The 23804-nt window shown below is 47.0% G+C and overlaps 2 protein-coding genes across 5 annotated transcripts in view; both read right to left on the minus strand.

Moving 5' to 3' along the window:
- GHITM (growth hormone inducible transmembrane protein) overlaps window positions 1–23804 on the minus strand; it is a 213140-nt gene that overhangs the window by 166171 nt on the left and 23165 nt on the right. The gene's annotated exons all lie outside the window — the stretch shown is intronic.
- The window catches only part of LOC137421345 (uncharacterized), a 303203-nt gene that overhangs the window by 82832 nt on the left and 196567 nt on the right, over window positions 1–23804 (minus strand). For 3 of the 4 annotated variants that reach the window (XR_013622345.1, XM_068107313.2, XM_068107312.2), the window contains exons 29-32: window positions 17408–17754; window positions 15855–15907; window positions 15212–15414; window positions 5001–5189 (exon numbers count right to left, since the gene is read on the minus strand). Coding sequence is in view for 2 of the 4 variants with exons in the window: in XM_068107313.2 (XP_067963414.2) it covers window positions 5001–5189; window positions 15212–15414; window positions 15855–15907; window positions 17408–17754 (792 nt within the window). In the remaining 2 variants the exon portion in view is untranslated. The remainder of the gene's footprint in view (window positions 1–5000; window positions 5190–15211; window positions 15415–15854; window positions 15908–17407; window positions 17755–23804) is intronic. The other variant, XR_013622346.1, reaches the window with a different exon arrangement.

Below are 23804 nucleotides of genomic sequence, written 5' to 3' on the forward strand. Positions count from 1 at the left end.
TGTAATCTGACCTTCCGTAACGAATATAATCTCCTCCGGAGGTCTTGAGAACCGTATCCCTGGTGTCGTCATTTTATAACCCAGCCGGGTGTCTTCTTTTCCTTATTGAGCCAGCGTGGCGCGGCTTCGTCAACGTTCGAGTACAATCGGGTAATTTGTGCGGACACGACGGCCATTCCGCTCGGCCCACCTTAACATCAAAGTCGTGTCTGTAACAATATATATATATATATATATATATATATATATTTACGGTTTTTAGAACCTTTACATGTAAATTTAGTAGTAAATTCCCTTATAAATGACCCCTGTGTACATGTCCCCTTAATTGGCTGTTAATTAAAGATTGCACCTTAGTTAGTCCATGTACAACACGTAGGACACTTTAGGACCTCTCTATAGTTATGTCATTATTATGTGTTCCAGGTAAGGCTGAGTTTCCAATAGTTGACTCTACGTTGTATCAATCAAATAAGATAGGCCCCCTTTAGTTTTCTATCCCAGCGGTGCGAGTGGTTTTCTATCCCAGCGGTGCGAGTGGTTTTCTATTCCGTAAGACGCCATTGGCCATGTGCTCTGTCTCGGAGAAGAAGGGGGGAGGAGCCGCCAAATCACGGGCGTGGCACCACCTCGTCATCAAAGGTGGAGTCAGAGAGCCCTTGCCAACCAACCATCGCCGAGGTGAGCCCACCGGTAAGCGTGTCAGCGGGGCCGGCGGCTTGATACGGCCAAGGCCAATAAAAGGGACTGCGAGGGACTGCTTACGCAGATGAGTGAGGAGAGGCAGCGGATGAGTGAGGAGAGGCGATCTTGGAGAGGCACTTGGCGAGTTCACTTGAGATGAGAAGGGGGTCACGCATCGCGAGCGAATGGTATTGAGAGAACGCATTGAGCGACTGAAGAGCGCATTGTTCGCGGTTAATTGAACTGTTCGCTTATTACGTACGCGGCTGAGCCGCGAGGGTAACCGCCGAAGCCGGCCTACAGTTGCCCTGTGATAGTCCCGCACACGCCAAACGACACGCGGAGAGCTCCTGCCGTTTGGTTCATCTGCTTCGCGGTGCGAGTTGGGGACTGGAGAAGGAGCTACCTGGACACCATACCTGAACCATCTCCTCCAGCCATTCCTGCCTGCAATTCCCTATTCGTGTGAGTCTGTCTGTATTGTCCTGTGGGTTTAAGGAAGACTGTTTAAGGATTTGCGCTGTGTCTTCTTCTTCTTCTTCTGTATATTGCTTTCGTTCCTTCTCTTTCTTTGGTTTTGTATAGTTAATTAATAAATACCTGTTCCTTCTTATTCTTGGTTTCATTCTCGTCCGATCGCTTTAGTGATTTCCCGATTGAGTACCTGTGGCGCGATTTCGGCAGGACCGCTTATAATCGGGTTTAGTCCTTTGTTAACGGCCCACGTTGCAGCTCGCTTCGCTCGGCGCAATCCATCTATTACGCTGCGGCCCGGGCGGGAGTATTTCCTCACGTACTGGAAGGCGCTGGTACTTAGGTCATAGGAAGAAATGGCCTACTACCCTATTCAGCGCTGACCGGGCGTGACGTCATACCCCCAGGACCGGTCGGACGGCCAGCTTAACAAGACAAGGGGATTAACCCCGCCTTGCTAACGGGAGTGCCGTCCCCCGGATCTGTAACAATATATATATATATATATATATATATATATATATATATATATATATATATATACTGAAACGCAAAAGAAACTTACCACCTTTGAAACCTTTAAATATCAACAATAACACTGCGTGTAGTAAATGTGTGAACTTATTTGTGGACAATAGTGTCCTCACTGCCAGACAAAACGGTCACGGATGGTCACTTGAACCTTCAATGGTCACTTCATAGCACAGCTGTTGAACAGCCGTTTTGACTGTCAGTGATTAGCCAAGGGGTACGGGATGATTTTAATGAGCTGCACGTGATGTCTTGATATTGGCTTTAAAAAGGCCAGTGCAAAATGGGCATTTCAATCAACGTGCCACGATTGTCAAGGGATCAATGGCAGCGTGCCCTGGGCATGCTGCAAGGCGGACTGAGCTACCGTGAGGTGGCACGTCGCCTTGGCTGTTCACACCAGACGATATCGGCCCTGGTGGACAGAGACACCCTCCACAACTCTGCAGATGACAGACCTCGATCAGGGAGGCCAAGAGTCACCACTGCAAGGCAGGACAGGCAGATGGTCCGAAGTCACCTGCGGGATCGATTCCGTCCAGCATCCCGCACTGTGGCAGAAACTCCGGGGCGTACAAACCCACGGATCTCCAATGATACTGCATGAAGACGACTGCATGACTATGGTCTGACTGCCAGAAGACCATACAGAGGCCCCGTGATGACGGCTGCCCATTGCCGCAACCGACAGAGATGGTGCCAGCAGCATCAGCGGTGGACCTTGGCGCAGTGGAATGAGGTCGCTTTCAGCGATGAGCCAAGGTTCTGTGTGGACAGTCCTGATGGGCGTGAGCGTGTCTGGAGAAGAAATGGCGAGCGATATGCCGATTGTTGCGTGTGTCAAGCCAACAGGTGGGGTGGCCCAAGTGTGATGGTGTGGGCCGCCATATCAGGCCGGTACAGGACGCCACTGGTGGTTGTGGATGGGAATCCTAACGCCCAGCTGTATGTGGATAACATCCTGCGACCTCATCTGCTGCCATTCCTGCTAGACCACCCAGAACTGAGAACCTTTCAGCATGACAACGCTCGTCCCCATGCTGCTCGCTTTACCACTGCATTTCTCCAAGGCGAGAACATCAACACCATGCAGTGGCCTGTGCTCTCCCCTGACCTGAATCCCATAGAGCACCTGTGGGATGAGCTTGGGAGATGCGTAGTTGGCAGGGCCAGGACACGGGCAGAGCTGCTTCAGACATTGAGGACTGAGTGGGACAGAATCCAGCAGCAATCCATCCAAAGACTGGTAGGCAGTATACGCCGACGATGCACTGCCTGTATCCAAAACAATGGTGGCCACACATGCTATTGAAAGGGGACTGACATTGCACCCTGTGCTGTTCTGTACTGTAGAACAAACTGATGAGATGGTGTGTCTTGGTCAAAAACTTGACATGTCATCAATAAAATGCCAATGTTTCAATTAGCAATTGTTGGTTTGTTTAATTTTGAACTGTTACAATTTTATTACATTTCAAACAAGTGGTAAGTTTCTTTTGCATTTTCGGTCTTTTTGAAGTTGGTCAAAATGGTCAAAATGGTCAAATGTTTCGGTCAAAATGCCCATTTTGCACTGACCTTTTTAAAGCCAATATCAAGACATCACGTGCCTCATTAAAATCATCCCGTACCCCTTGGCTAATCACTGACAGTCAAAACGGCTGTTCAACAGCTGTGCTATGAAGTGACCATTGAAGGTTCAAGTGACCATCCGTGACTGTTTTGTCTGACAGTGAGGACACTATTGTCCACAAATAAGTTCACACATTTACTACACGCAGTGTTATTGTTGATATTTAAAGGTTTCAAAGGTGGTAAGTTTCTTTTGCGTTTCAGTATATATATATATATATATATATATATATATATATATATATATATATATATATATATATATATATATATATATATATATATATTATATATACTGTATATATATTGTTGCGGATATGAGGACTGTATATTTTTTTGATTGTGTGCTTTATTATTATTATTATTGTTTATTCTGCGCCCCCTGCCTCCGGAGCTGTGTAAAGGTAAAAGGGCATCCCATAATTAGTCCACAAGCATACACGTCAGCCAATAATAGAATACCCCTGTTCGATAGTTATATCTTATTCTGTGTTTTAGGGTAAGGCTGTGTCTCCCATTAATTGAAGTACTCCATTGCACCAGTGAAAGAGAATAGATCCCCTTTCATTCCCATCCCCAAAATCTCCATTTCCTTTCACATCCCCTTTCGTCATTGCCAAGCCTCGATTGCCAATTACATCCCCTCCAAAACCACCATTGAACATGTGCTCGGGTCGGGGAAGAGGGGCGTGCCCGCCCGTCGTCATCAAGGGCGGAGCCAGAGGGTCGCGTGACCAACCAGGGCCGAGGTGAGCACACCGATGGGCGTGTCCTAAAAGGCCGGCGGCTTGATCGCCGGAGGCGCTATAAAGGCGCGCGCGCAAGAAGCGTGGGGTCGTCGGTGGTGAGGAGTGAGTGGACCAAGAGAGAGAAAGAGTGGTTGGACCAAGAAAGAGAAAGAGTGGTTGGACCAAGAGAGAAAGAGTGGTTGGACAGGGAGACGTGCAAGAGTGTTGTTGAGTTGAGGGTTTGGACCAGACGAGTCAGACGAGTCCTGGCAAAGCAAGCGGCGGCCACAGCAGCAACAACACCCAACAGCCGCTTGGGGCCTGGACGGCGGTTTTGAGCAGGGCCGCGAAGGAACGGCGGCTGCTAAACGCGCCGATCGTGCTGCAGGACCCCCTTGGACCTTCCTCTCCCTCCAGCCATCCACCTCCTGCCTTTCCACCCTTCTTGTGTACGTGAGTTTGTTCTGTGTGTCTTGTCCCTGGGTATTTAATTAAGTCTGTATAAGCTAGTATTTGCACTGTGTCACCTGCGTCTTATGTGTTGTAAATAAACGTGACTGCTTTCTTTTTGCTTGTGTGTATAATAAATCCAATTACTCTTCTGTCCGTCTTCTCGTCTTATTCCTTTTCCTCTTTGCATTTCGTCGTTTTAGTCTTTTCCAGATTGGGCAGCTGCGGTGCGATACGGCCAAAGTTCTGGTTGAATCGGGTGAGTCGGGGAACAACTGTTCGGTCGCGGAGCCTTCGCTCGGCAAACAACATCCTAAACCGCGATCAGTAACAATATATATATATATATATATATATATACAGTATATATAATGGAGGAGTAGTAAAATGGTTACGGGATGGAAAATTGGCCAGGATAAAAATGTGGTTGGAAGGAATGCTAAAAAAAAAACATTTACGAATACAATTAATATTGAAATTTTGTCCAAAAACTGCTCTAACCTTCAGCACTTGATGCACTGACGAAGAAACCATCATCACTGGAGATTTCAAACTGCAACCCATCAAGCCTCTTGGACTCCCGACCTTTGACCGATTGTCCAGGTGCTTCCAAAAGGCCATCAAGGCCCAACCTTTCTCGAGCCAGATGAGCAGCCAAAAGGGGAGATGGAACAGTGTCATCATCAGACTCTATCGAGAGAAAAACACAGGCCATCCACAATTAGTTACAAATAGCAAGAAGTGATTCCTCGACAAAGGTGAGGGACAGGTTATATTCCTCTTATAGGAATAGGAAGGGTTGCTTCCTGTAGGATTCGAGAGATTACAAATGAGGAATTTTTTTTTTTTTTTTAAATCAAGCAGTTTAGGTTTTCAACAAGTAACCACAACAATGAGGCTCAATGGAATTACTCAACAAAAGGCTAAAGGGTGAGCGAGGCCTGTACATCTGCCACCACAGACAGTTTGGTGGCCGAGCAGTTTTGTATCATTTAATGTATGGTCATGCCCCCAACTCCCCTTTCAGCTATTTGTCTCTCACTAAGCTCACCAAATTACTCACCTCACTACACAACCGACAACACAAGGTATATTGGGGTTTGAAACTGCCTTTCACAAGTCAGAGCCAGGCTTCGGCAAGATGACAAAATAAATTAAATTCTGTTCTCCAATTTCTGTTCAAAAAATCCCCTCTGGGCTGGTGCTCCTGCCTCACACATAGGTCGGCTTCACACTGTTGAAACCAAAACTTTCAGAATCATTGGAATCTTCCGCGATGAAGCTAACACTGAGGGCCTTTCACTTACTCACCGCAGGCAGGTTGGTGGTCTTTCTGTCTTCTACCGACTCCTTTCCGGCCTTACTCCGCCAGCTCTCTCTGTGCTCTGTCCCCCTAATATTCCTACAGGTCGCACAAGATCTGCCAGCAACCTTCTTCTGGTGAAACTGCCAAAATCAAGACTCTCTATTCACCTTCACTCTTTCATTCCTCTTTTCTCCCGCCTCTGGAACAAACTCCCTCACTCTCTTCAATTCCACTCCTCCCTCCAGGTCTTTAAAACAGCTGTCCACCACCATCTCTTATCTTCTCCTATCCAAAACCTTAATCCTTTCTACCCCCGTTAATTCACCCCAAATCCACTTTTTTTTTTTGAAATATCGACTTCTTTCTTTCCTGGAAGTTCTAGCAGTGTCCATGTGTTTTATACTAAACCACAAACCATGTATTTCGTAATTGATGTTACCTCTTACACGAGCCTCGATCTTGTATATGAAAAAAACAAACAAACAAAAAAAAACATCACCCACTCACGGCGTGTGGGCAACCCCTCTATGCCGGCAGCCCAGAGCATTTTGGTCAAACGAACAAGGTACCAATATCCGAGTACAGAAACATTTATTGTGTAACCTAACATATTCAGATATGGATGTCTGCCGGGGACTCCCTGCTGCGTGGGGCCCCTGGGGCCCAAACAGGGGGGCCAAATAATGGGCTGGATCAAACATTGGGGGTACCACATGAAACCAAGTGGAAATCAACAGGTACATCTCACAGAGCACAGAGTGACCACCGCCAGATAAATTTGCCTCTGCATAGACCCCCCAGACCCCCCTCAAAGGGTCCCAAAATTTGGGCTGGATTAAACATAGGAGGTACCACATGAAACAACATGCATTTTAAAAGGCCATTTTCCCTGCTAGAGCGGGGGTTAGCCTTGCGGTCCCCATGACAATCTTCTCCATTTTGCCCTATTTTCTGCATCTCTCCTTGTTAACCCCCTTGCCCGCATTTCTTCTTCCACCATCTTTAGCCAAGTCTTTCTCGGTCTTCCCCGTCTTCTACTTCCTTCTACATTCATTTCCATCACTCTTCTCAACTTTCATCCACGGAACATTCTACATTCAACCACGGAACACTCTTCTCAACACCTCAACAACTTCTCAACTTCTCACTTTCATCCTTCCTCAACACATGACCAAACCATCTCAACCTGTTCCTCTTCACAGCATCAATCACAGGCTCTATTCCCATCATCTTTCGCAATTCATCATTTGTCTTCCTCTCTCTCAACGATACTCCGCACATCCGTCAAATCATTCGCATTTCCACCCTTTCCAACCTTCGGTGCTGCTCTACGTTCATTACCCATGTCTCGCTCCCATAAATCATTACACTTCTCACACATGCAGCATACACCTTTCCCTTCAGCTTCACCGACACTCCCCTCATCATCAGCACGCCACTCAATTCCCGAAACTTCTTCCATGCACATCTCACTCGAGCAACCGTTGCCGACTCTGATCCACCTTCTCCATTCAGCATGTCTCCGAGGTAGCAAAATGTTTTCACATCTTCCAGCTTCACGCCGTCTCCAAGATCCAACTCAACATTTCCTCCATCTGCAGCTCCCTCTCTGCACACCTTACATTTGAATGTAGCTGCCACACTGGTTAATGACCCTCTCAGACCACTACATTTTTGATGAACCCACTCAGCGCACATTGTACACTGAATGGAGTTCACTCCGACACCCTTCCTACACACAGCACAGGGCCACTTCCCAGTTCTTTCCACCTCACTACATGCTTTACCACTTGCCATCACCTTCGTCTTTCCGATATTCACCTTCAGACCTTTTGTCTCCATACATTCCTTCCACGTGTTCATCTTTTCCTTCAGTCCATCCATACTTTCCACAATCAACACCAGATCATCTGCATACAACAACTCCCACGGTAAACCCTCCTTTACGTTCTGAGCCAGCACCTCCATCACAGCTACAAATAGTAGTGGACTTAGTACCGACCCCTGATGCACTCCCACCTTCACCTCAAACTCACCACTGTTCCCGTCCTTCGTCCTTACAGCTGTGCGCGCTCTTTTGTACATTGCCATCACTACTCTGATCAACCATTCCTCCACTCCTAACTTCCTCAATGCCCATGTCAATACTTTGCGTGGAACCCGATTGAATGCTTTCTCCAGATCAACAAACCCAAGAAACAACTTCTTCCTCTTCTCCATGTACTTCTCCTGCAACTGCCTCACAATGAAAAGCACGTCTGTCGTTCCTCTTCCTGGCATGAATCCAAACTGCATTTCGTCGATCTTCACTTTCTTCTTTATCCTCCTCTCCAACACCCTTTCCAATACCTTCATTCCATGCTCCAATAACTTTATCGCTCGGTACGAGCCACACTCCAGAGGGTCACCTTTCCCCTTGTATAGAGGGACGAGGGTACTCAGTTCCCAATCCACTGGAATGCGGCCTTCTTTCACCACCAGATTACAGATCTCTGTCATTCTCTTCACACCCCAACTTCCTGCTGCCTTCAACATATCTCCCACAACTCCCGTCGGCCCTCCCGCTTTTCTACCCTTCATTGCTTTTATCGCTTCCTCAACTTCCTTCTCAGTTATCTTCTCTGCCGGTCCTAAAACTGGGTTACTCTCTATGTTGCCATCCCATTCATTCTCTGTATTCAACAGCATTTCCATATATCTTTTCCATCTTCCTTTAATTCCATCTGGGTCGACAACGATTTGTCCCACTTCATCCTTCAAGCAACTCACCCCCATCACATCACACCTCTCTTTCACTATCTGCTGTGCAATCCTGAATACTGCATTCTGACCCTCTTCCGAATCCAAGCGTTCTCCAAACATTTTCCTACATGCCTCCTGCGCCTTTGCTACCTCTTTCTTTGCAGCCTTCCTGGCTGCCTTATAACTTTCATGCTCTGCTGTTTCTGCTCCCGTACCCTTCGCCTTCTGCCACTCCTTGAACTTCTTCCTCTTCTCGTCAATCCTCTTTCCAACTTCATCATCCCACCACCATGTTTCCGAGTGCCTCGGTGGTCCTTTTGTCCATCCACATACCTCACCAACGGCTCCCAACAGACTAGCTTTCATTGACATCCAACCACTTTCAAGCTCAACCACATCATCCTCGACCTTACTCAGCCTCTCTTTTAATGCCTCCCTTACTGTCACCTCTTTCAACCTCCACACCTTCATTCTCGGTTGGTACTTCACCCGCCGAGCTCTCCTCGCACCTTTCACCCTTACGTCGCAGACAACCAAGTGGTGCTGTGAAACAGCCTCCTCCCCCGGGATCACCTTTGTGTCCCGGAGGTGCCCCCTATCTCGCCTACGCACCATCAGGTAGTCAACGGTTGTCGTCGACCCACCTGACGTGTATGTAACAAGCTTATTATCCTTTTTCTGGAACTGAGTATTACAAATCAACAAATCAGCTGCATCAGCAAACTCCAAAATCCTTTCACCTTCTCCATTTCTCACACCATATCCGTAACCCCCCTGAACTCCGTCAAAACAATCCATACTCCTTCCCACATGTCCATTTAGGTCTCCTCCTACCACAACAACTTCCTCATCTTTCACGTTTTCCATCAGCTTCTCTATCGCACACCAGAACTTGTCCTTCTCTTCATCGCTTCGACCAACCTGCGGAGCATATCCCGAGATGACGTTCACCAAGAGCTTTCCAATCATCATTTTCACCATCATCAACCTATCACTCATTCTAGTCACACTCACCACACTGTCTACAAACTCCTCAGAAAACAGGACACCAACACCATTCACGCCCTCCAGGCACCCTTGCCACACAAACTTGTATTTCTGTCCCTGCCTACCCTTCACCATTCTCACACCACTTCCCTTCCATCTCGTCTCTTGCACACAACATATGTCCACTCTTCTTCTGACCAATACTTCCACCACTTCTCCTGATCTCCCTGTCATTGTCCCTACATTCCATGTCCCAAACCTCAGAAACCGATCTCCACTTCGGGCTGTACCCTGCCCACATGTAGTTGTAATTGTCATGGTTCTCTTTTTGAGGCAATGTTTTTATGGCCGGATGCCCTTCCTGACGCCAACCCTCTTAGTCGCCTCTTACGACACGCAGGGATACGGCGTACCTATTCTTATCCAGGGTACACACTGGGAAATGTTTAAAACATGGAAATTCTGGGGGGTAGGGGGGGGGGGGGGCGTCAGCATCATGGCTGCGGTTTAAACATATTTAAATAAATATTTAAACAAAACCATGAAAAACAATCTGGGAAAAGTCTCCAAGTGAGAACGTGGATTTGAGAAAGCAGGAGCAGAGGTGAAAGAAAAACGAGATATAGGGGGCGGGGCACAAGTCGAGACGAGGAGGCCGCACGAGACACCAGGCCGCACGAGGCGCACGAGGCGCGAACAAAGAAACGACTAATTACACACAAATTTGCAAACCTACAAAACCAAAACCAAATAGAAATACACAATAACACATACACAACAAAATACGCAGCGGAAATTTGACAAAGAAACGAACGGGAAAACACTCAAACTTTGATGCCGTGGAGAGATCGAAGCAAGCCCCGTCGCTCGAGGGACCGGAAGTCCGGAATTAAAGTTGATGAACAACGAAAATCTTTAGAACACACGGAACACTTGTACGGTTTCTCTCCCATGTGAATTCGTTTGTGTTTATTTAAATTTGATGAATGACGAAAATCCTTAGAACACACGGAACACTTGTGCGGCTTCTCTCCCATGTGAATTCGTTTGTGTGTTTAAAGTTGATAACTGATTAAAAACCTGAGAACACACGGAACACTTGTAGGGTTTCTCTCCCGTGTGAATTAGTCTGTGTCTATTTAAGGCTGATGGACGACTAAAAACCTTAGAACACACGGAACACTTGTTCCACATGAAACCAAGTTAAAATGAACAATTACACTCTACTAAGTATAAAAAACCCATCGCCAGACAGATTGTCTGCTGCATAAGGCCCGCCAGACACACCCCAAAAGTTGACCCTGGGGGCACTGTGGTAGAATTGGCCTGGAACATATATCAAAAGTACCACATGAAACCAAGTGGAAATCAACAGGTACATCTCACAGAGCACAGAGTGACCACCACCAGACAAATTTGCCTCTGCATAGGCCCCACCCAGATCCCCCTCAAAGGATCCCAAAATTTGGGCTGGATTAAACATAGGAGGTACCACATGAAACCAGGTTAAAATGAACAATTACACTGTACTAAGTATAAAAAACCATTGCCAGACAGATTGTCTGCTGCATAAGGCCCGCCAGACACCCCCAAAAGTTGACCCCGTGGACACTATAAAAACCACCGTTTAGAGGCCATTTTTCCCCGCAAAGCGGGGGTTGGCCTTTTCGGGGACCGTGGTAGTTGTTGTTTTTTTGGTCCCCTTTTTGAAGCAATGTTTTACGGCCGGATGCCCTTCCTGACGCCAACCCTTTTTGCCGCCTTTAACGACAAACAGGGAATTACCAGTGAACTGGTACTCAATTAGCCGACCTCGGAAGGATGACAGGCTGAGTCAACCCCCCTGGCATTAATTCGGCGATCGACCAGGATTCGAACCCAGGATCCTAGGATCCTAAGCCGGCACCCTAGCCGCTAGCCCAACACCAGAGCTAGGTATGGTATAATTGCAAGTAAGTTTAAATAAACAGGTACATCTCACAGAGTACAGAATGACCACTACCAGACAAATTTTCCTCTGCATAGAGAGTACCAGACAATCTGAGTCTGCACTTCCAAAGAGGGCGCTGAATGAAACATAGCATGTGTAATGAAACATAGGTGGCAGCAGAGCTTTTAACGTCTGCTTTGAGAGTCAACAATGGTCAAGGTCATGTCTTGTTGTTAAAGATAGAAGGATCTTCTTCGAGATGAATGTAAGTAAATTGAGGCTTATGAGCTTACATGTAAAATAGAATAATGGCATAATAGATTAGGCCTACTGTTAAAAAGTCATGGAAATGGCATGGAACTGTTTCTTGTGACTAAATGTATCTGATCAGATAATGAAAGCAGGTCTACTATATAATATAGGCCTAGGCTAGGCTATGCTCAGCTGGCATGTGCACTTTTGCACAATTAGGCTACCTGATCGACATAGGTTGTTTAACCAGTCTTGGACAAAATATTCCAGGAACACAACACACTTTTATTCTGCTTGTGACTGAAACTCAACAGCAGCCATTTTGTAACAAACAACAAGACTAAACAATATGAACCAAGACAGGGCGGTATTATCAGCTTTGCAAGTTACACTGTACTACAGGTTTTCTCATAGGTTCATGATAATTTGGAGAGTGGATGGAGGTCCCAATACCATTTATGTGTCATCAAGTCTCATAGGTTAGCAACACATGAAACTCCCATTAGCCAAAAATTCTGAATTCTAAACATCAGTTTCATTCTGACTCCTATCAGCTGTTATCAGTAAAGTACAATGTTAAATAAGAAAAACACTGCACCCTGCCACCTTCACTTTCTGAAGGCCAGTTACCATGAGCTTGCTTAATGCCCTGAATCAATTACTGATCGCATCTACACACATTGGGAATCTCAATAAACAATGGAGCCTCTTGTGTAACCTTGGCCAAGGCAGTGTGATCAGTCACCTCTACGGTGTGTGTAGATACATTTAGACAGCAGCTTGGCAATGCAATGTCAGAAGTTACTCCAAAACGGGATCTTCAAGGATCAGTTGGCGATATTTCTCCTTAAAGAATGGCAAGAAGATCATTATGGTCCCATCCTAGCAAACAAGACGCTTATTGTGTCCCATGGTGGCAACTGTATTCACCTCACATTCAATCAGCTTGATTTGAAGATGTCTGTTGTACACCCAGCCCATCTCCAGGGTAGTCATGAGGAAGCTGACACTCTCCTTGCATTCCATGCATCCAGCGTTACTGGAAATGCAGTGATCAGCGCCTCTGATACTGATGTCTTAGTTATTATCCTAGGAATGATAGGAAGGCACCTGACAAGTCACAGACCTACGGCATACAATCGCATTATTATGGATTGTGGATCGGGGAATAGTCGTCGACATATTGATGTCAGCAGCATTGCCACCACCCTGGAGTCAAAGCAGAAGGAACTAGCTGCAGCCATGCCAGGTCTTCATGCATTTACCGGCTCTGACTTCACCACTGCATTCTACAGGAAGGGTAAAAAGAAGCCTCTAGAAGTTCTTGAGAAAGACATAGAAGGAACACTCATCCAGTTCTTCGGCAGACTAGCTTCTGAAGATCAACCAGACCAGAGTAGAGCAGAAGAGTTTGTCTGTTCCTTGTATGGCATGAAGGGTGACGTGAAGGATGTCAATGAGGCCAGACACGTAAAACTGTGTCAGATGACTGCGAAAATGGATAAGGTACTAGTATACCTATGCTATTTCTATTGTTTAAGTAGTCTTTCACCAATAAATAATTTCATTGAGGGAAGGGGAATGAATCGACATAACTTCAGAAAACTATACTAGTATATTATTTCATCACTAATTTGTTCTGGGGCTATATTTTAGCATTATGGTGAAATCTTCTTTCTATGCACCCGACAGCAGATATGCCCACAAAGGGAGCTTTTTGAAGAGAGTAAATTTTCAGAAAATAGCTAAGTGTTATCCAAGTGGTGACTTGAGGAAACACTGACTTTGAAAAACGAAAGGGCATCTTGAATACAAATAGTTCAGCATGAATTGAAATTGATTGTGGATAACTAAATTTGAATCCATACATATCTTGTTTCAGGAAAATCCGATGTCAAATGTGAAGAAGGTTGACTGCGCACTTCTTCCACCTTGTGCAAAGACTGTACACAACAAATTGCAACGGGCACACTTCATTAGCATCCTTTGGGGAAATGCTGACTCGGCACATCCAGGACATGGTTTGGATCCTGTGAACTACGGATGGAAAGAAAAGAACGGGTGCTATACCCCAGACTGATTCTTGGGACCTGCCCTGCCAGATTATCTTTTCCAGGAAGGGGAACAAGAGGAGGACAGTATAGAGGATCTCGAGAGTGACCAACAAGACATTGCTAATGTGTCTGACGATGATTCAAATTCCGAAAATGCTTGGAGTGATGACTCGGAAAGTGAAACAGAGATCTAACCCTCTCAAGAATCATAAGGATTTTCTGATAGTGATCTACTCATTGGATGCATTAAGCATATATATTGTAAATTCTGTTGCATGTCATGTAAAATAGATTTCGCGTGGTATGTTTAATCTAGCCCAAAATTTGGGACCCTTTTGGGGGGGGGGGGGGGGGGGGGATCCGGCGGGCCTTATGTGGCAGACAATCGATAGATATATTGTACTTAATAGTAGATTGTAATTGATCATTTTAACTTGGTTATACATTATGTGGTAGCTCCAATGTTTAATCCATCCCAAATTTGTGGACCCTTTTTAGGGGGTCTCTTGCAGTGGTCATTCTGTGCTCTGTGAGATGTACCTGTTGATTTCCATTTGGTTTCATGTGGTACTTTTAATATATGTTCTAGGCCAACTCTACCAAAGTGTCCACGGGGTCAACCTTTGGGGTGTGTCTGGCGGGCCTTATGCAGCAGACAATCTGTCTGGCGATGGGTTTTTTTTATACTTAGTAGAGTGTAATTGTTCATTTTAACTTGGTTTCATGTGGTACCTCCTATGTTTAATCCAGCCCAAATTTTGGGACCCTTTGAGGAGGATCTGGGGGGGGGGGCTATGCAGAGGCAAATTTGTCTGGCGGTGGTCACTCTGTGCTCTGTGAGATGTACCTGTTGATTTCCACTTGGTTTCATGTGGTACCCCCAATGTTTGATCCAGCCCATTAATTGGCCCCCCCTCTTTGGGCCCCAGGGGCCCCACGCAGCAGGGGGTCCCCGGCAGACATCCATATCTGAATATGTTACGTTACACAATAAATGTTTCTGTACTCGGATATTGGTACCTTGTTCGTTTGACCAAAATGCTCTGGGCTGCCGGCCTACTCCCATAGCATCCAGCCATGCCCTCCTTGCTAAATGGCACATACTGATGCGCCCTTCTGCTGCACACAAGCACCCTCCCCACTTTGTGGCACACCCTACCCACTGTGCAGCGTGTGGGGTGGGGGGGAGGACCCGCTATGTAACACGACCTCACCGCCACAAGCATAACACCATCCACACTGTATGACGTTCAAGCATGCCCTCCGCGCTACCTGGTGCAAGGGTACGCTCCCATCCTCCCACCTCCACCCCAACCCACTGCTGCCCGCAACATGGCACGCAGGTATGCTCACGCCGCTTCCAGCTATGCAAAATCCAGACTGGCACTCTCCGCTACCCACTAAGCAGAACACAGGCCCACTTGCCTGCACACCGTCTCACCCGTTGCAGAGAGAGTGGGATCTTCAGCGTTGGTGTGGAAGTTACACGAGAGGAGAGGCGTAGGAGGCTGCAGTTGGCGATGGTGGAGTGCAGTTGGTGGGGTAAACGTTGCGTTTTGGGAGAAAGACGTTGAAGATGGAAAATAGGAGCAGTTGTGGGGAGCTGATTCTTGGGGCCCACGTTTCACTTTGATTGGTTGTCGTCTGAATGAAATATGAACATAAGTAAGTCAAACAGTTTGTACATTTCTCATCCTTACAGCACATTATTTATTTCGACTCATTCATTCTTATCCGTTTCCCAAGCTTAAACTGTGGTCTCAATATCATCAACACCCAAGATCATTTAACCACATTTGGTGGTGTCGTGGTTATAGCATCCGCTGTCTGGGAGGTCGGGGGTTCAAGCCCCAGCCGAATCATAACAAAGACTTTTAAAATGGTACGTGCTGCTTCTTTGCTTAACGCTCGGTATTTAAAAAGGATAGAGCACGGACAAACAAGCTTAGCCATTGCGCAGGCTTTCATGTGGCCTCATGGCCTCCTCATGCGTTGAACTTCCTCACGAGGAAAATCAGAATTAACGCTCCCCACTACCCCCAAACTACCCCACCCGATCCTTTTTACTCACCCATAATGCTCACCTTTTTATTCGTTCTCTCTTATGCTGCATTCTCAAACTCTGCGAGCCGGTTTTCTGGAAAAATGAAAAGGATCATAAGAACTCATTGATTGGGTCAAAATCGGCCCAACAGCGATGATTACATTTCCTTACTGAGACCTTGAGATAAAGTCGGTGTAGGAAATGGTGTGGGAGAAGGCCTCGAGTAGGAAAGATGGAAAGAGACAAGTAACAGTCAATTTTGTTCATTTGTGTTTCCGTGTCCGAGACGTATGTTAAAAGTTTACGCAACTTGAACGGGAGTTAGCACATAGCACGGTGGTGTTATTATCCTGAGCAGACACACAAATCCGATTTGAATCCTCTTTTATGTCGCCCTCAATTACCCAGTCAAACGTGTTCCCATCTCTTAAGTAAGAGAAACAGCACCGTTTAGTTAACTTTCCTGTGATCGCGAAGAGCCAGTGATTTGAGCGAGTGGGGGAAATGTGTGGCCGTTTATAAACTGGGGATTAATGGTGTATCGGATTCATTGGCTAGGCCTCTATGTCATGATGGCAAATCCACAACACGACCTGGAGCATCCTTTTAAACCAAACAACCGTAAAATTAGACGAGGGCCACTTATTTAATTAAAGAGCAAAGACTGCGGTTTGACATGCTGGGCCATGTAGTAGAAGTAATAGAGCCCAGAATAACATTTTACGACGATGATGCTGAATGTTCATCACGTAGCACTACTTTGCAGTTGCTCATCAGGACCAGGCTTGCGCGCTCGGGCCCAGGCTTGCGCGCTCGGGCCCAGGCTTGCGAGCTGGGGCCCAGGATTGCGCGCTCGGGCCCAGGATTGCGCGCTCGGGCCCAGGATTGCGCGCTCGGGCCCAGGATTGCGCGCTCGGGCCCAGGATTGCGCGCTCGGGCCCAGGCCTGCGTGCTGGGGCCCAGGCTTCCTCGCTCGGGCCCAGGCTTGCTCGCTCGGGCCCAGGCTTGCTCGCTCGGGCCCAGGCTTGCTCGCTCGGGCCCAGGCTTGCTCGCTCGGGCCCAGGCTTGCTCGCTCGGGCCCAGGCTTGCTCGCTCGGGCCCAGGCATGCGTGCTGGGGCCCAGGCTTGCTCGCTCGAGCCCAGGCGTGCGCGCTGGGGCCCAGGCTTGCGCGTTGGGGCCCAGGGCTTGCACGTTGGGGCCCAGGCTTGCGCGTTGGGGCCCAGGCTTGCGCGTTGGGGCCCAGGCTTGCGCGTTGGGGCCCAGGCTTGCGCGTTGGGGCCCAGGCTTGAGCATACATACCGTACTTGTATTATTAATTGTAGACTGATGTTTCCTTGACTGCTGACTGCTGAGGATAATCCAACAAAACGACTTTTGTTGGGGTGGGATTTTAATCAGACATTAAAAACTTGGAGACACCATTACAACCAGGCCTCAAACTAATGACGTTCCATTGATAAACACGCCGGATTCCCACTTCCAACATAAATTAAATGAGCAGTTGTTGCTATTCTTCGCTGTATGGAGATTTGGCAGCAATAAATTGCTGAATCACAAAATGCATCATTCTAAACATGGAGGCACAAACACACCTTGCTTTTCTCCCGTTGGTTGTGCTGATGGGCAGAGGAGCCAGTGTTGATTAGACAGTCAGCAGATGAGGACGTTGGGCAGGAAGAGGAAGGAACAACATCTTGGGAGATAATTGTTGAGGCCAAGTAGGATGAAGACATAGAGAGAGAGGAAAGAAGACTCGTGGAAGAAGGCAGAGGAGAAACGCTTCTCGCTCCAGATTCTTGCTGTATTACATTGCTATGCACATCTGTCTTGTCCGGTGACAAACTATGGTTCATGAGGGGTTGTGAGGCATTCTGGGAGCAGGAAGTGGACAACATCCGAGGAACCGAGTTATGGGAAGAGAGCGTACAGTTCTTTGTATCTGGGGAGTGGAAGAGAAAACAATTTGTCTGTTACTTCACCCAATGATTCTGTGATCTTTGCAAAATGATCCCGAAGGGATATTGGTCTTAACTTTTCCAAAGAGGGAGTGTTAGTTTTAGGTATCGGAACAACTATGGCATATTTCCATGCATCTGGGACCTGTTCCTGTTGAAAGAGGAGTTAATTATGTGAGTTAGAGGTGTTGCTAGCTCAACAGAAAATTTGTTGAGAATGCGAGCAGATATCCCATCAGGCTCCCCAGAAGTTTTGGAGCTGGAAGGTAGGCCAAAAGCAAAGTCGTATCAAGAGGGTCTAGATCAGAAGAAACAGAAATCTATCTATCCATTTCACCTCTGTGTGTCTGTCTATCTATCTATCTATCTATCTATCTATCCATTTTCGCCTATGTGTGTCTGTCTATCTATCTATCCATTTCACATATGTGTGTCTGTCTATCTATATATCCATTTTCACCTATGTGCATCTGTCTATCTATCTATATATCTATCTGTCTATCTATATATCCATTTTCACCTATGTGCATCTGTCTATCTATCTATATATCTATCTGTCTATCTATATATCCATTTTCACCTATGTGCATCTGTCTATCTATCTATATATCTATCTGTCTATCTATATATCCATTTTCGCCTATGTGCGTCTGTCTATCTATCTATATATCTACAATTGCTTCCGGGTCATTCGCCTAGCAGGCTGAGCTGAGTCGGTCGTCCTGTGTATTTGATTGATTCTGTTGGATTTAGCGTGTGCTGTCGTGTTGTGCTTTGTGTGAATGATTGTGATGGATCCGTTTCGTTTCCTGGCTTATGGCGGCGTGTCTGCCCGTGAGATTTGCAGTACTTTGGTTTTTACTCGCCACCAAGTTGAAAATTTCGAACTGAAAGTACCCGCCATGTTTTTTCGTTGAGCCTCACGCAGCCCCGGTGTGTGCCTCTCAACAAGACAGTCCTTTTCCCCCGTCTCGCCCCATCGCACGGCCCATCGCACGCCCCATCGCCCGGCCCATCGCACGCCCCATCGCCCGGCCCATCGCACGCCCTACCTCTGCACCCACCGCTGCATGTACTGAGCTCGACTATTCGCTCTAACTCCTCTATCCCGAGGCCTATTCGCTACACTCGGCAAAAACTTTTGTCTTTAAACAACACCACTCGATTGACTCCTGGACTCGTGTCAGGCCTCAGAGAACTTGAAATCGGCGTTGGTCTCCCGAGAAAACGCGCAAAGCGAGGCGGGAGGAGAAAGCAAAGAAAAATACCGATTGTGATTTCTCTTCGCGACCAGCGACGGCCCAACCCACATTTTAATAATTCCTGCGAAAAAGTGTTCCCTGTCAACTTCAATAACCTCGTCTATCCCTGTAGAACATACACAGCACCAAAACAACACCGTTCTGACCTGTATCTCGCCTTATTCAACGCTCAGTCTGTAAGTAGTCCTGAACAGCGAACCGAGATTACCTCTTTTATTCAAGATAATGATATTGACGTGCTTTTTCTGACCGAAACTTGGCTCCGACCCAGTGGCGACGAAGCGAGGTGTACTGATCTCACCCCACCTGGATACACCCTGCAGTCATTTCCTTGCTCCTCTAGGGGTGGGAGCGTGGCTGTTATTTACAGAGACAACTTCTCTCCCTTTGTCTCCTTCACCACGACTTTTTCGTTCGATCATTCATCCTACGAGCTAGCCCATGTCACCTTCACTCTGTCAGAAAACACTCTTCATTTCTTCTGCCTCTACCGACCTCCACCTAACCGGAAAAACAAGTTTACTGACTCTATGTTCGTGACCCAGCTTCCTAATCTGCTCGACCACTGCAATACTCTTCCTGGTTTCGTCTTGATTCTTGGAGATTTCAACGTCCACTGCGACCAACCACAACATCCTCTCACTTCAAAGATCATTGACCTCTTTTCTACTTTTAGTCTGTCTCAGTCTGTCTCCCAACCTACACACGTTAAAGGACACATCCTGGATTGGTTAGTGCACAGATGCAATGATCAGTTGGTGCAGTCCAGGTCAGTGACCTGTGCTATCACCTTGGACCACTTCTGTGTCACCAGCCACCTGAGTATTGCTGTTCCTCGTCTTCAGCCCACCTTCATCACTGCCCGCAACATTCGTGCCATCGACCGTTCCGCCTTTAAAGAGGACCTTCACACCCGTCTCTCTGGCCGTTCCTACGTCACTGCAGAAGACCTCGACTGTTGCCTCCGCACAGCGTTGGACTGTCATGCTCCAGCGACACGGCGCGCCGTTCCCAGACGCAGGAGTACTCCGTGGTTCAGCGCAGTCAGTGACGAAGTCAGGGCTGCCAAAAAGGAACGACGACGTGCCGAGAGACAGTGGCTGAAGACTGGCCTCACAGTCCATAAACAGTTGTATAACATAGCTAAAAGACTCGTCATAAAAATCATTCTGAAAGCAAAAACGTCATATATTTCTGATCGGATTACTAGGAGCTCCTCCTGCAAGCAACTGTTCAGCATTACCAACCGCCTGTTTGCCACCAAAAATGAATCCGTTCTTCCCACTGTATTTCCTCAAAACGAACTACCCCAATGCTTCCTGCATTTCTTTCACAATAAAATTCAGTCAATAAGAAACAATCTTGACGAGCAGTCACTCCTCTCCTTCGATGATGCTGAACACTGCTTTCACGGACGACCTCTTAGTTCGTTTACTCCTGTTACTGAGGAAATTGTCAAATGTGCAATCCTCAAGTCAAACACAAAAACATGTGATCTCGACCCCCTTCCCACCGATTTGTTTATTGAGTGTTTGGACACCCTCCTCCCATTTATTACTGCAGTTATCAATGATTCTCTGACTACGGGTTCATTTCCGCTTCTCTTTAAGCAAGCTCTTGTTCAACCACTTCTTAAAAAGCCCACCCTTGACCTTAACGACATGAAAAATTACCGTCCTATCTCCAACCTGTCTTTCCTGTCAAAGATCACAGAAAGAATTGTGCTATCACAGATGAATGACCATCTAGTTTCAAATAATCTTTTCAATTCTCGCCAGTCAGCATATAGACTAGGCCATAGCACCGAGACCGCTCTCCTAAGAATAACCAATGATCTTCTGACCTCTCTTGACTGTGGTAAGGTTTCCGTTCTTGCTCTTTTGTACTTGTCTACCGCCTTTGACACGATTGACCATAGTGTCTTAATTCGTCATCTTGAAATCACATTTGGTATAACTGGTACTCCACTTTCTTCGCTGATGTCCTATCTTACTGATAGAATGCAAACAGTTGTTGTCAATGGCCAGAAATCAGCCCCTTCTCCGCTTTCCTTTGGCGTTCCCCAGGGCTCAGTCCTGGGACCTATCCTCTTTCTTTTGTACACTCAGCCTCTATTTGATCTTGTTGCCAGACATTCAGTTGATCACCACGCCTTTGCGGACGACAATCAGCTGTACAAAGGAAGCACGATTCAACAAATCGTGCCCACTGTTGAAGTGTTAGAAGGCTGTATTGCCGACGTGAAGGCGTGGATGACCCAAAACAAACTTCAGCTGAACGATGCTAAAACAGAGTCTATGATTGTAAGAGCGCACAGATGCCCTCTACAATGTTCACTTCCTACCACTATTCATGTTGGTGAAACCGATGTAAACTTTGTTTCGTCGGCCAAGAACCTTGGTGTGGTTTTCGACTGTAACATGACATTTTCCAAGCAAGTACTTAAAACTTGCAAATCAGCATACTTTCAGCTGCGAAAGATCGCATCCATTCGCCACTTTCTTACTCCTCAAGCTGCTCTAACTCTGGTCTGTGCCCTTGTCCTCTCAAGGCTAGACTATTGTAATTCTTTGTATGCTGGCTGCCCTCAGTTTCTATTGGATAAGTTACAAAAGGTTCAAAACTCTGCCGCACGTCTTGTCTGTAAGGCGAAGAAGTCTGACCATGTTACTCCGCTTCTTGAATCTTTACACTGGCTGCCTGTCTCTGCTCGTGTGCAATACAAAATTTGCACACTATGTTATAAATCATTGTGTGGAATGGGACCTCACTATCTCTCCGATTTGCTCACTCTCTATGAACCTCGGCGACGGCTTCGTTCAAGCGACGACTCTATGACCTTGGAGCCGCCGCGCACCAGCACCAAGTCGTTTGGCGAGAAATCCTTTTCGTTTGCTGCACCTCTGCTCTGGAATGACTTGCCTTCCTCTGTTCAACATGTTGACTCTCTTCCTGCCTTTAAAACCTCCCTCAAAACCTATCTGTTTCACAAGTCTTTCAAAGTCTAAGTCCTGTTTTCCCTTTGGTTTGAGGTGGGACAGAGATCGAGAGTATGTCTGTGTACATGTGCGGGGGAGGGAGGGGAGGAGGAGGGGGAGTACACATCTGTGGGTTTTGAATGGGGAGGGAGAGGAATAGGGCAAGAGTGAAGGTGTGTCTGTGTGTGTGTATGTTTGTGTGTGTGTGTGTGCGTTCGCATGATAATGTAAAGCGCCATGAGGGTAGTTTACTCTGCTTGATGGGGCTATATAAGACTCCTTTATTATTATTATTATTATTATTATTATTATTATATCTATCTGTCTATCTGTCTGTTGGAAGAATGGCCTTGTGTAATGTCAAGGTAATGGAATTTTGTATTGTCTGTCTATCTATGTGATGTAAGAATGTGTGATCGATGTTACATTGCACTTTCACTTTTGAGGTGGATGGAGAGAGGACAGAGTTGACGTTCGGAAGGGGTTGGGAGAGCAAAGATGGGACAGCCTTGGTAGGGGGAGGTTAAGAGTTTGGCGGGGGGAGAGTTGAACCTTTGGGGGAGGGCGGATTGAGGAATTACGGTGTGGGGTGGCGGGAGGTTGTAGTGGGAGTGGAGTGGTTGAGGTACTGTGGTGGGGGTGGTTGAGATTGGGTTTGGAGGCTTAGAGTGTGTAGGGCAAGAGGAGGATTGAAGCCTTCATGTTGGGAGTGGGGCTTGATGACTTGGGCTTTACGAGGAGGGTTTGAAGACTTGGGGCTTGAAGACTTGGGCTTTACAAGGAGGGTTTGAAGACTTGGGGCTTGATGACTTGGGCTTTACGAGGAGGGTTTGAAGACTTGGGGCTTGATGACTTGGGCTTTACGAGGAGGGTTTGAAGACTTGGGGCTTGATGACTTGGGCTTTACAAGGAGGGTTTGAAGACTTGGGGCTTGATGACTTGGGCTTTACGAAGAGGGTTTGAAGGCTTGGGGTTTGATGACTTGGGCTTTACGAGGAGGGTTTGAAGACTTGAAGCTTGATGACTTGGGCTTTACAAGGAGGGTTTGAAGACTTGGGGCTTGATGACTTGGGCTTTACGAGGAGGGTTTGAAGACTTGAGGCTTGATTACTTGGGCTTTACGAGGAGGGTTTGAAAACTTGGGGCTTGATGACTTGGGCTTTACAAGGAGGGTTTGAAGACTTGGGGCTTGATGACTTGGGCTTTACGAGGAGGGTTTGAAGACTTGGGCCTTGATGACTTGGGCTTTACGAGGAGGGTTTGAAGACTTGGGTCTTGATGACTTGGGCTTTACGAGGAGTGTTTGAAGAATTGGGGCTTGATGACTTGGGCTTTACGAGGAGGGTTTGAAGACTTGGGGCTTGATGACTTGGGCTTTACGGGGAGGGTTTGAAGACTTGTGGCTCGATGACTTGGGCTTTACGAGGAGGGTTTGAAGACTTGGGGCTTGATGACTTGGGCTTTACAAGGAGGGTTTGAAGACTTGGGGCTTGATGACTTGGGCTTTACAAGGAGGGTTTTAAGACTTGGGGCTTGATGACTTGGGCTTTACGAGGAGGGTTTGAAGACTTGGGGCTTGATGACTTGGGCTTTACGAGGAGGGTTTGAAAACTTGGGGCTTGATGACTTGGGCTTTACAAGGAGGGTTTGAAGACTTGGGGCTTGATGACTTGGGCTTTACGAGGAGGGTTTGAAGACTTGGGGCTTGATGACTTGGGCTTTACGAGGAGGGTTTGAAGACTTGGGGCTTGATGACTTGGGCTTTACAAGGAGGGTTTGAAGACTTGGGGCTTG

The sequence above is a fragment of the Myxine glutinosa genome, chromosome 2, assembly GCF_964187855.1.
Source record: "Myxine glutinosa chromosome 2, kmMyxGlut1.1, whole genome shotgun sequence".
Taxonomy (NCBI): domain Eukaryota; kingdom Metazoa; phylum Chordata; class Myxini; order Myxiniformes; family Myxinidae; genus Myxine; species Myxine glutinosa.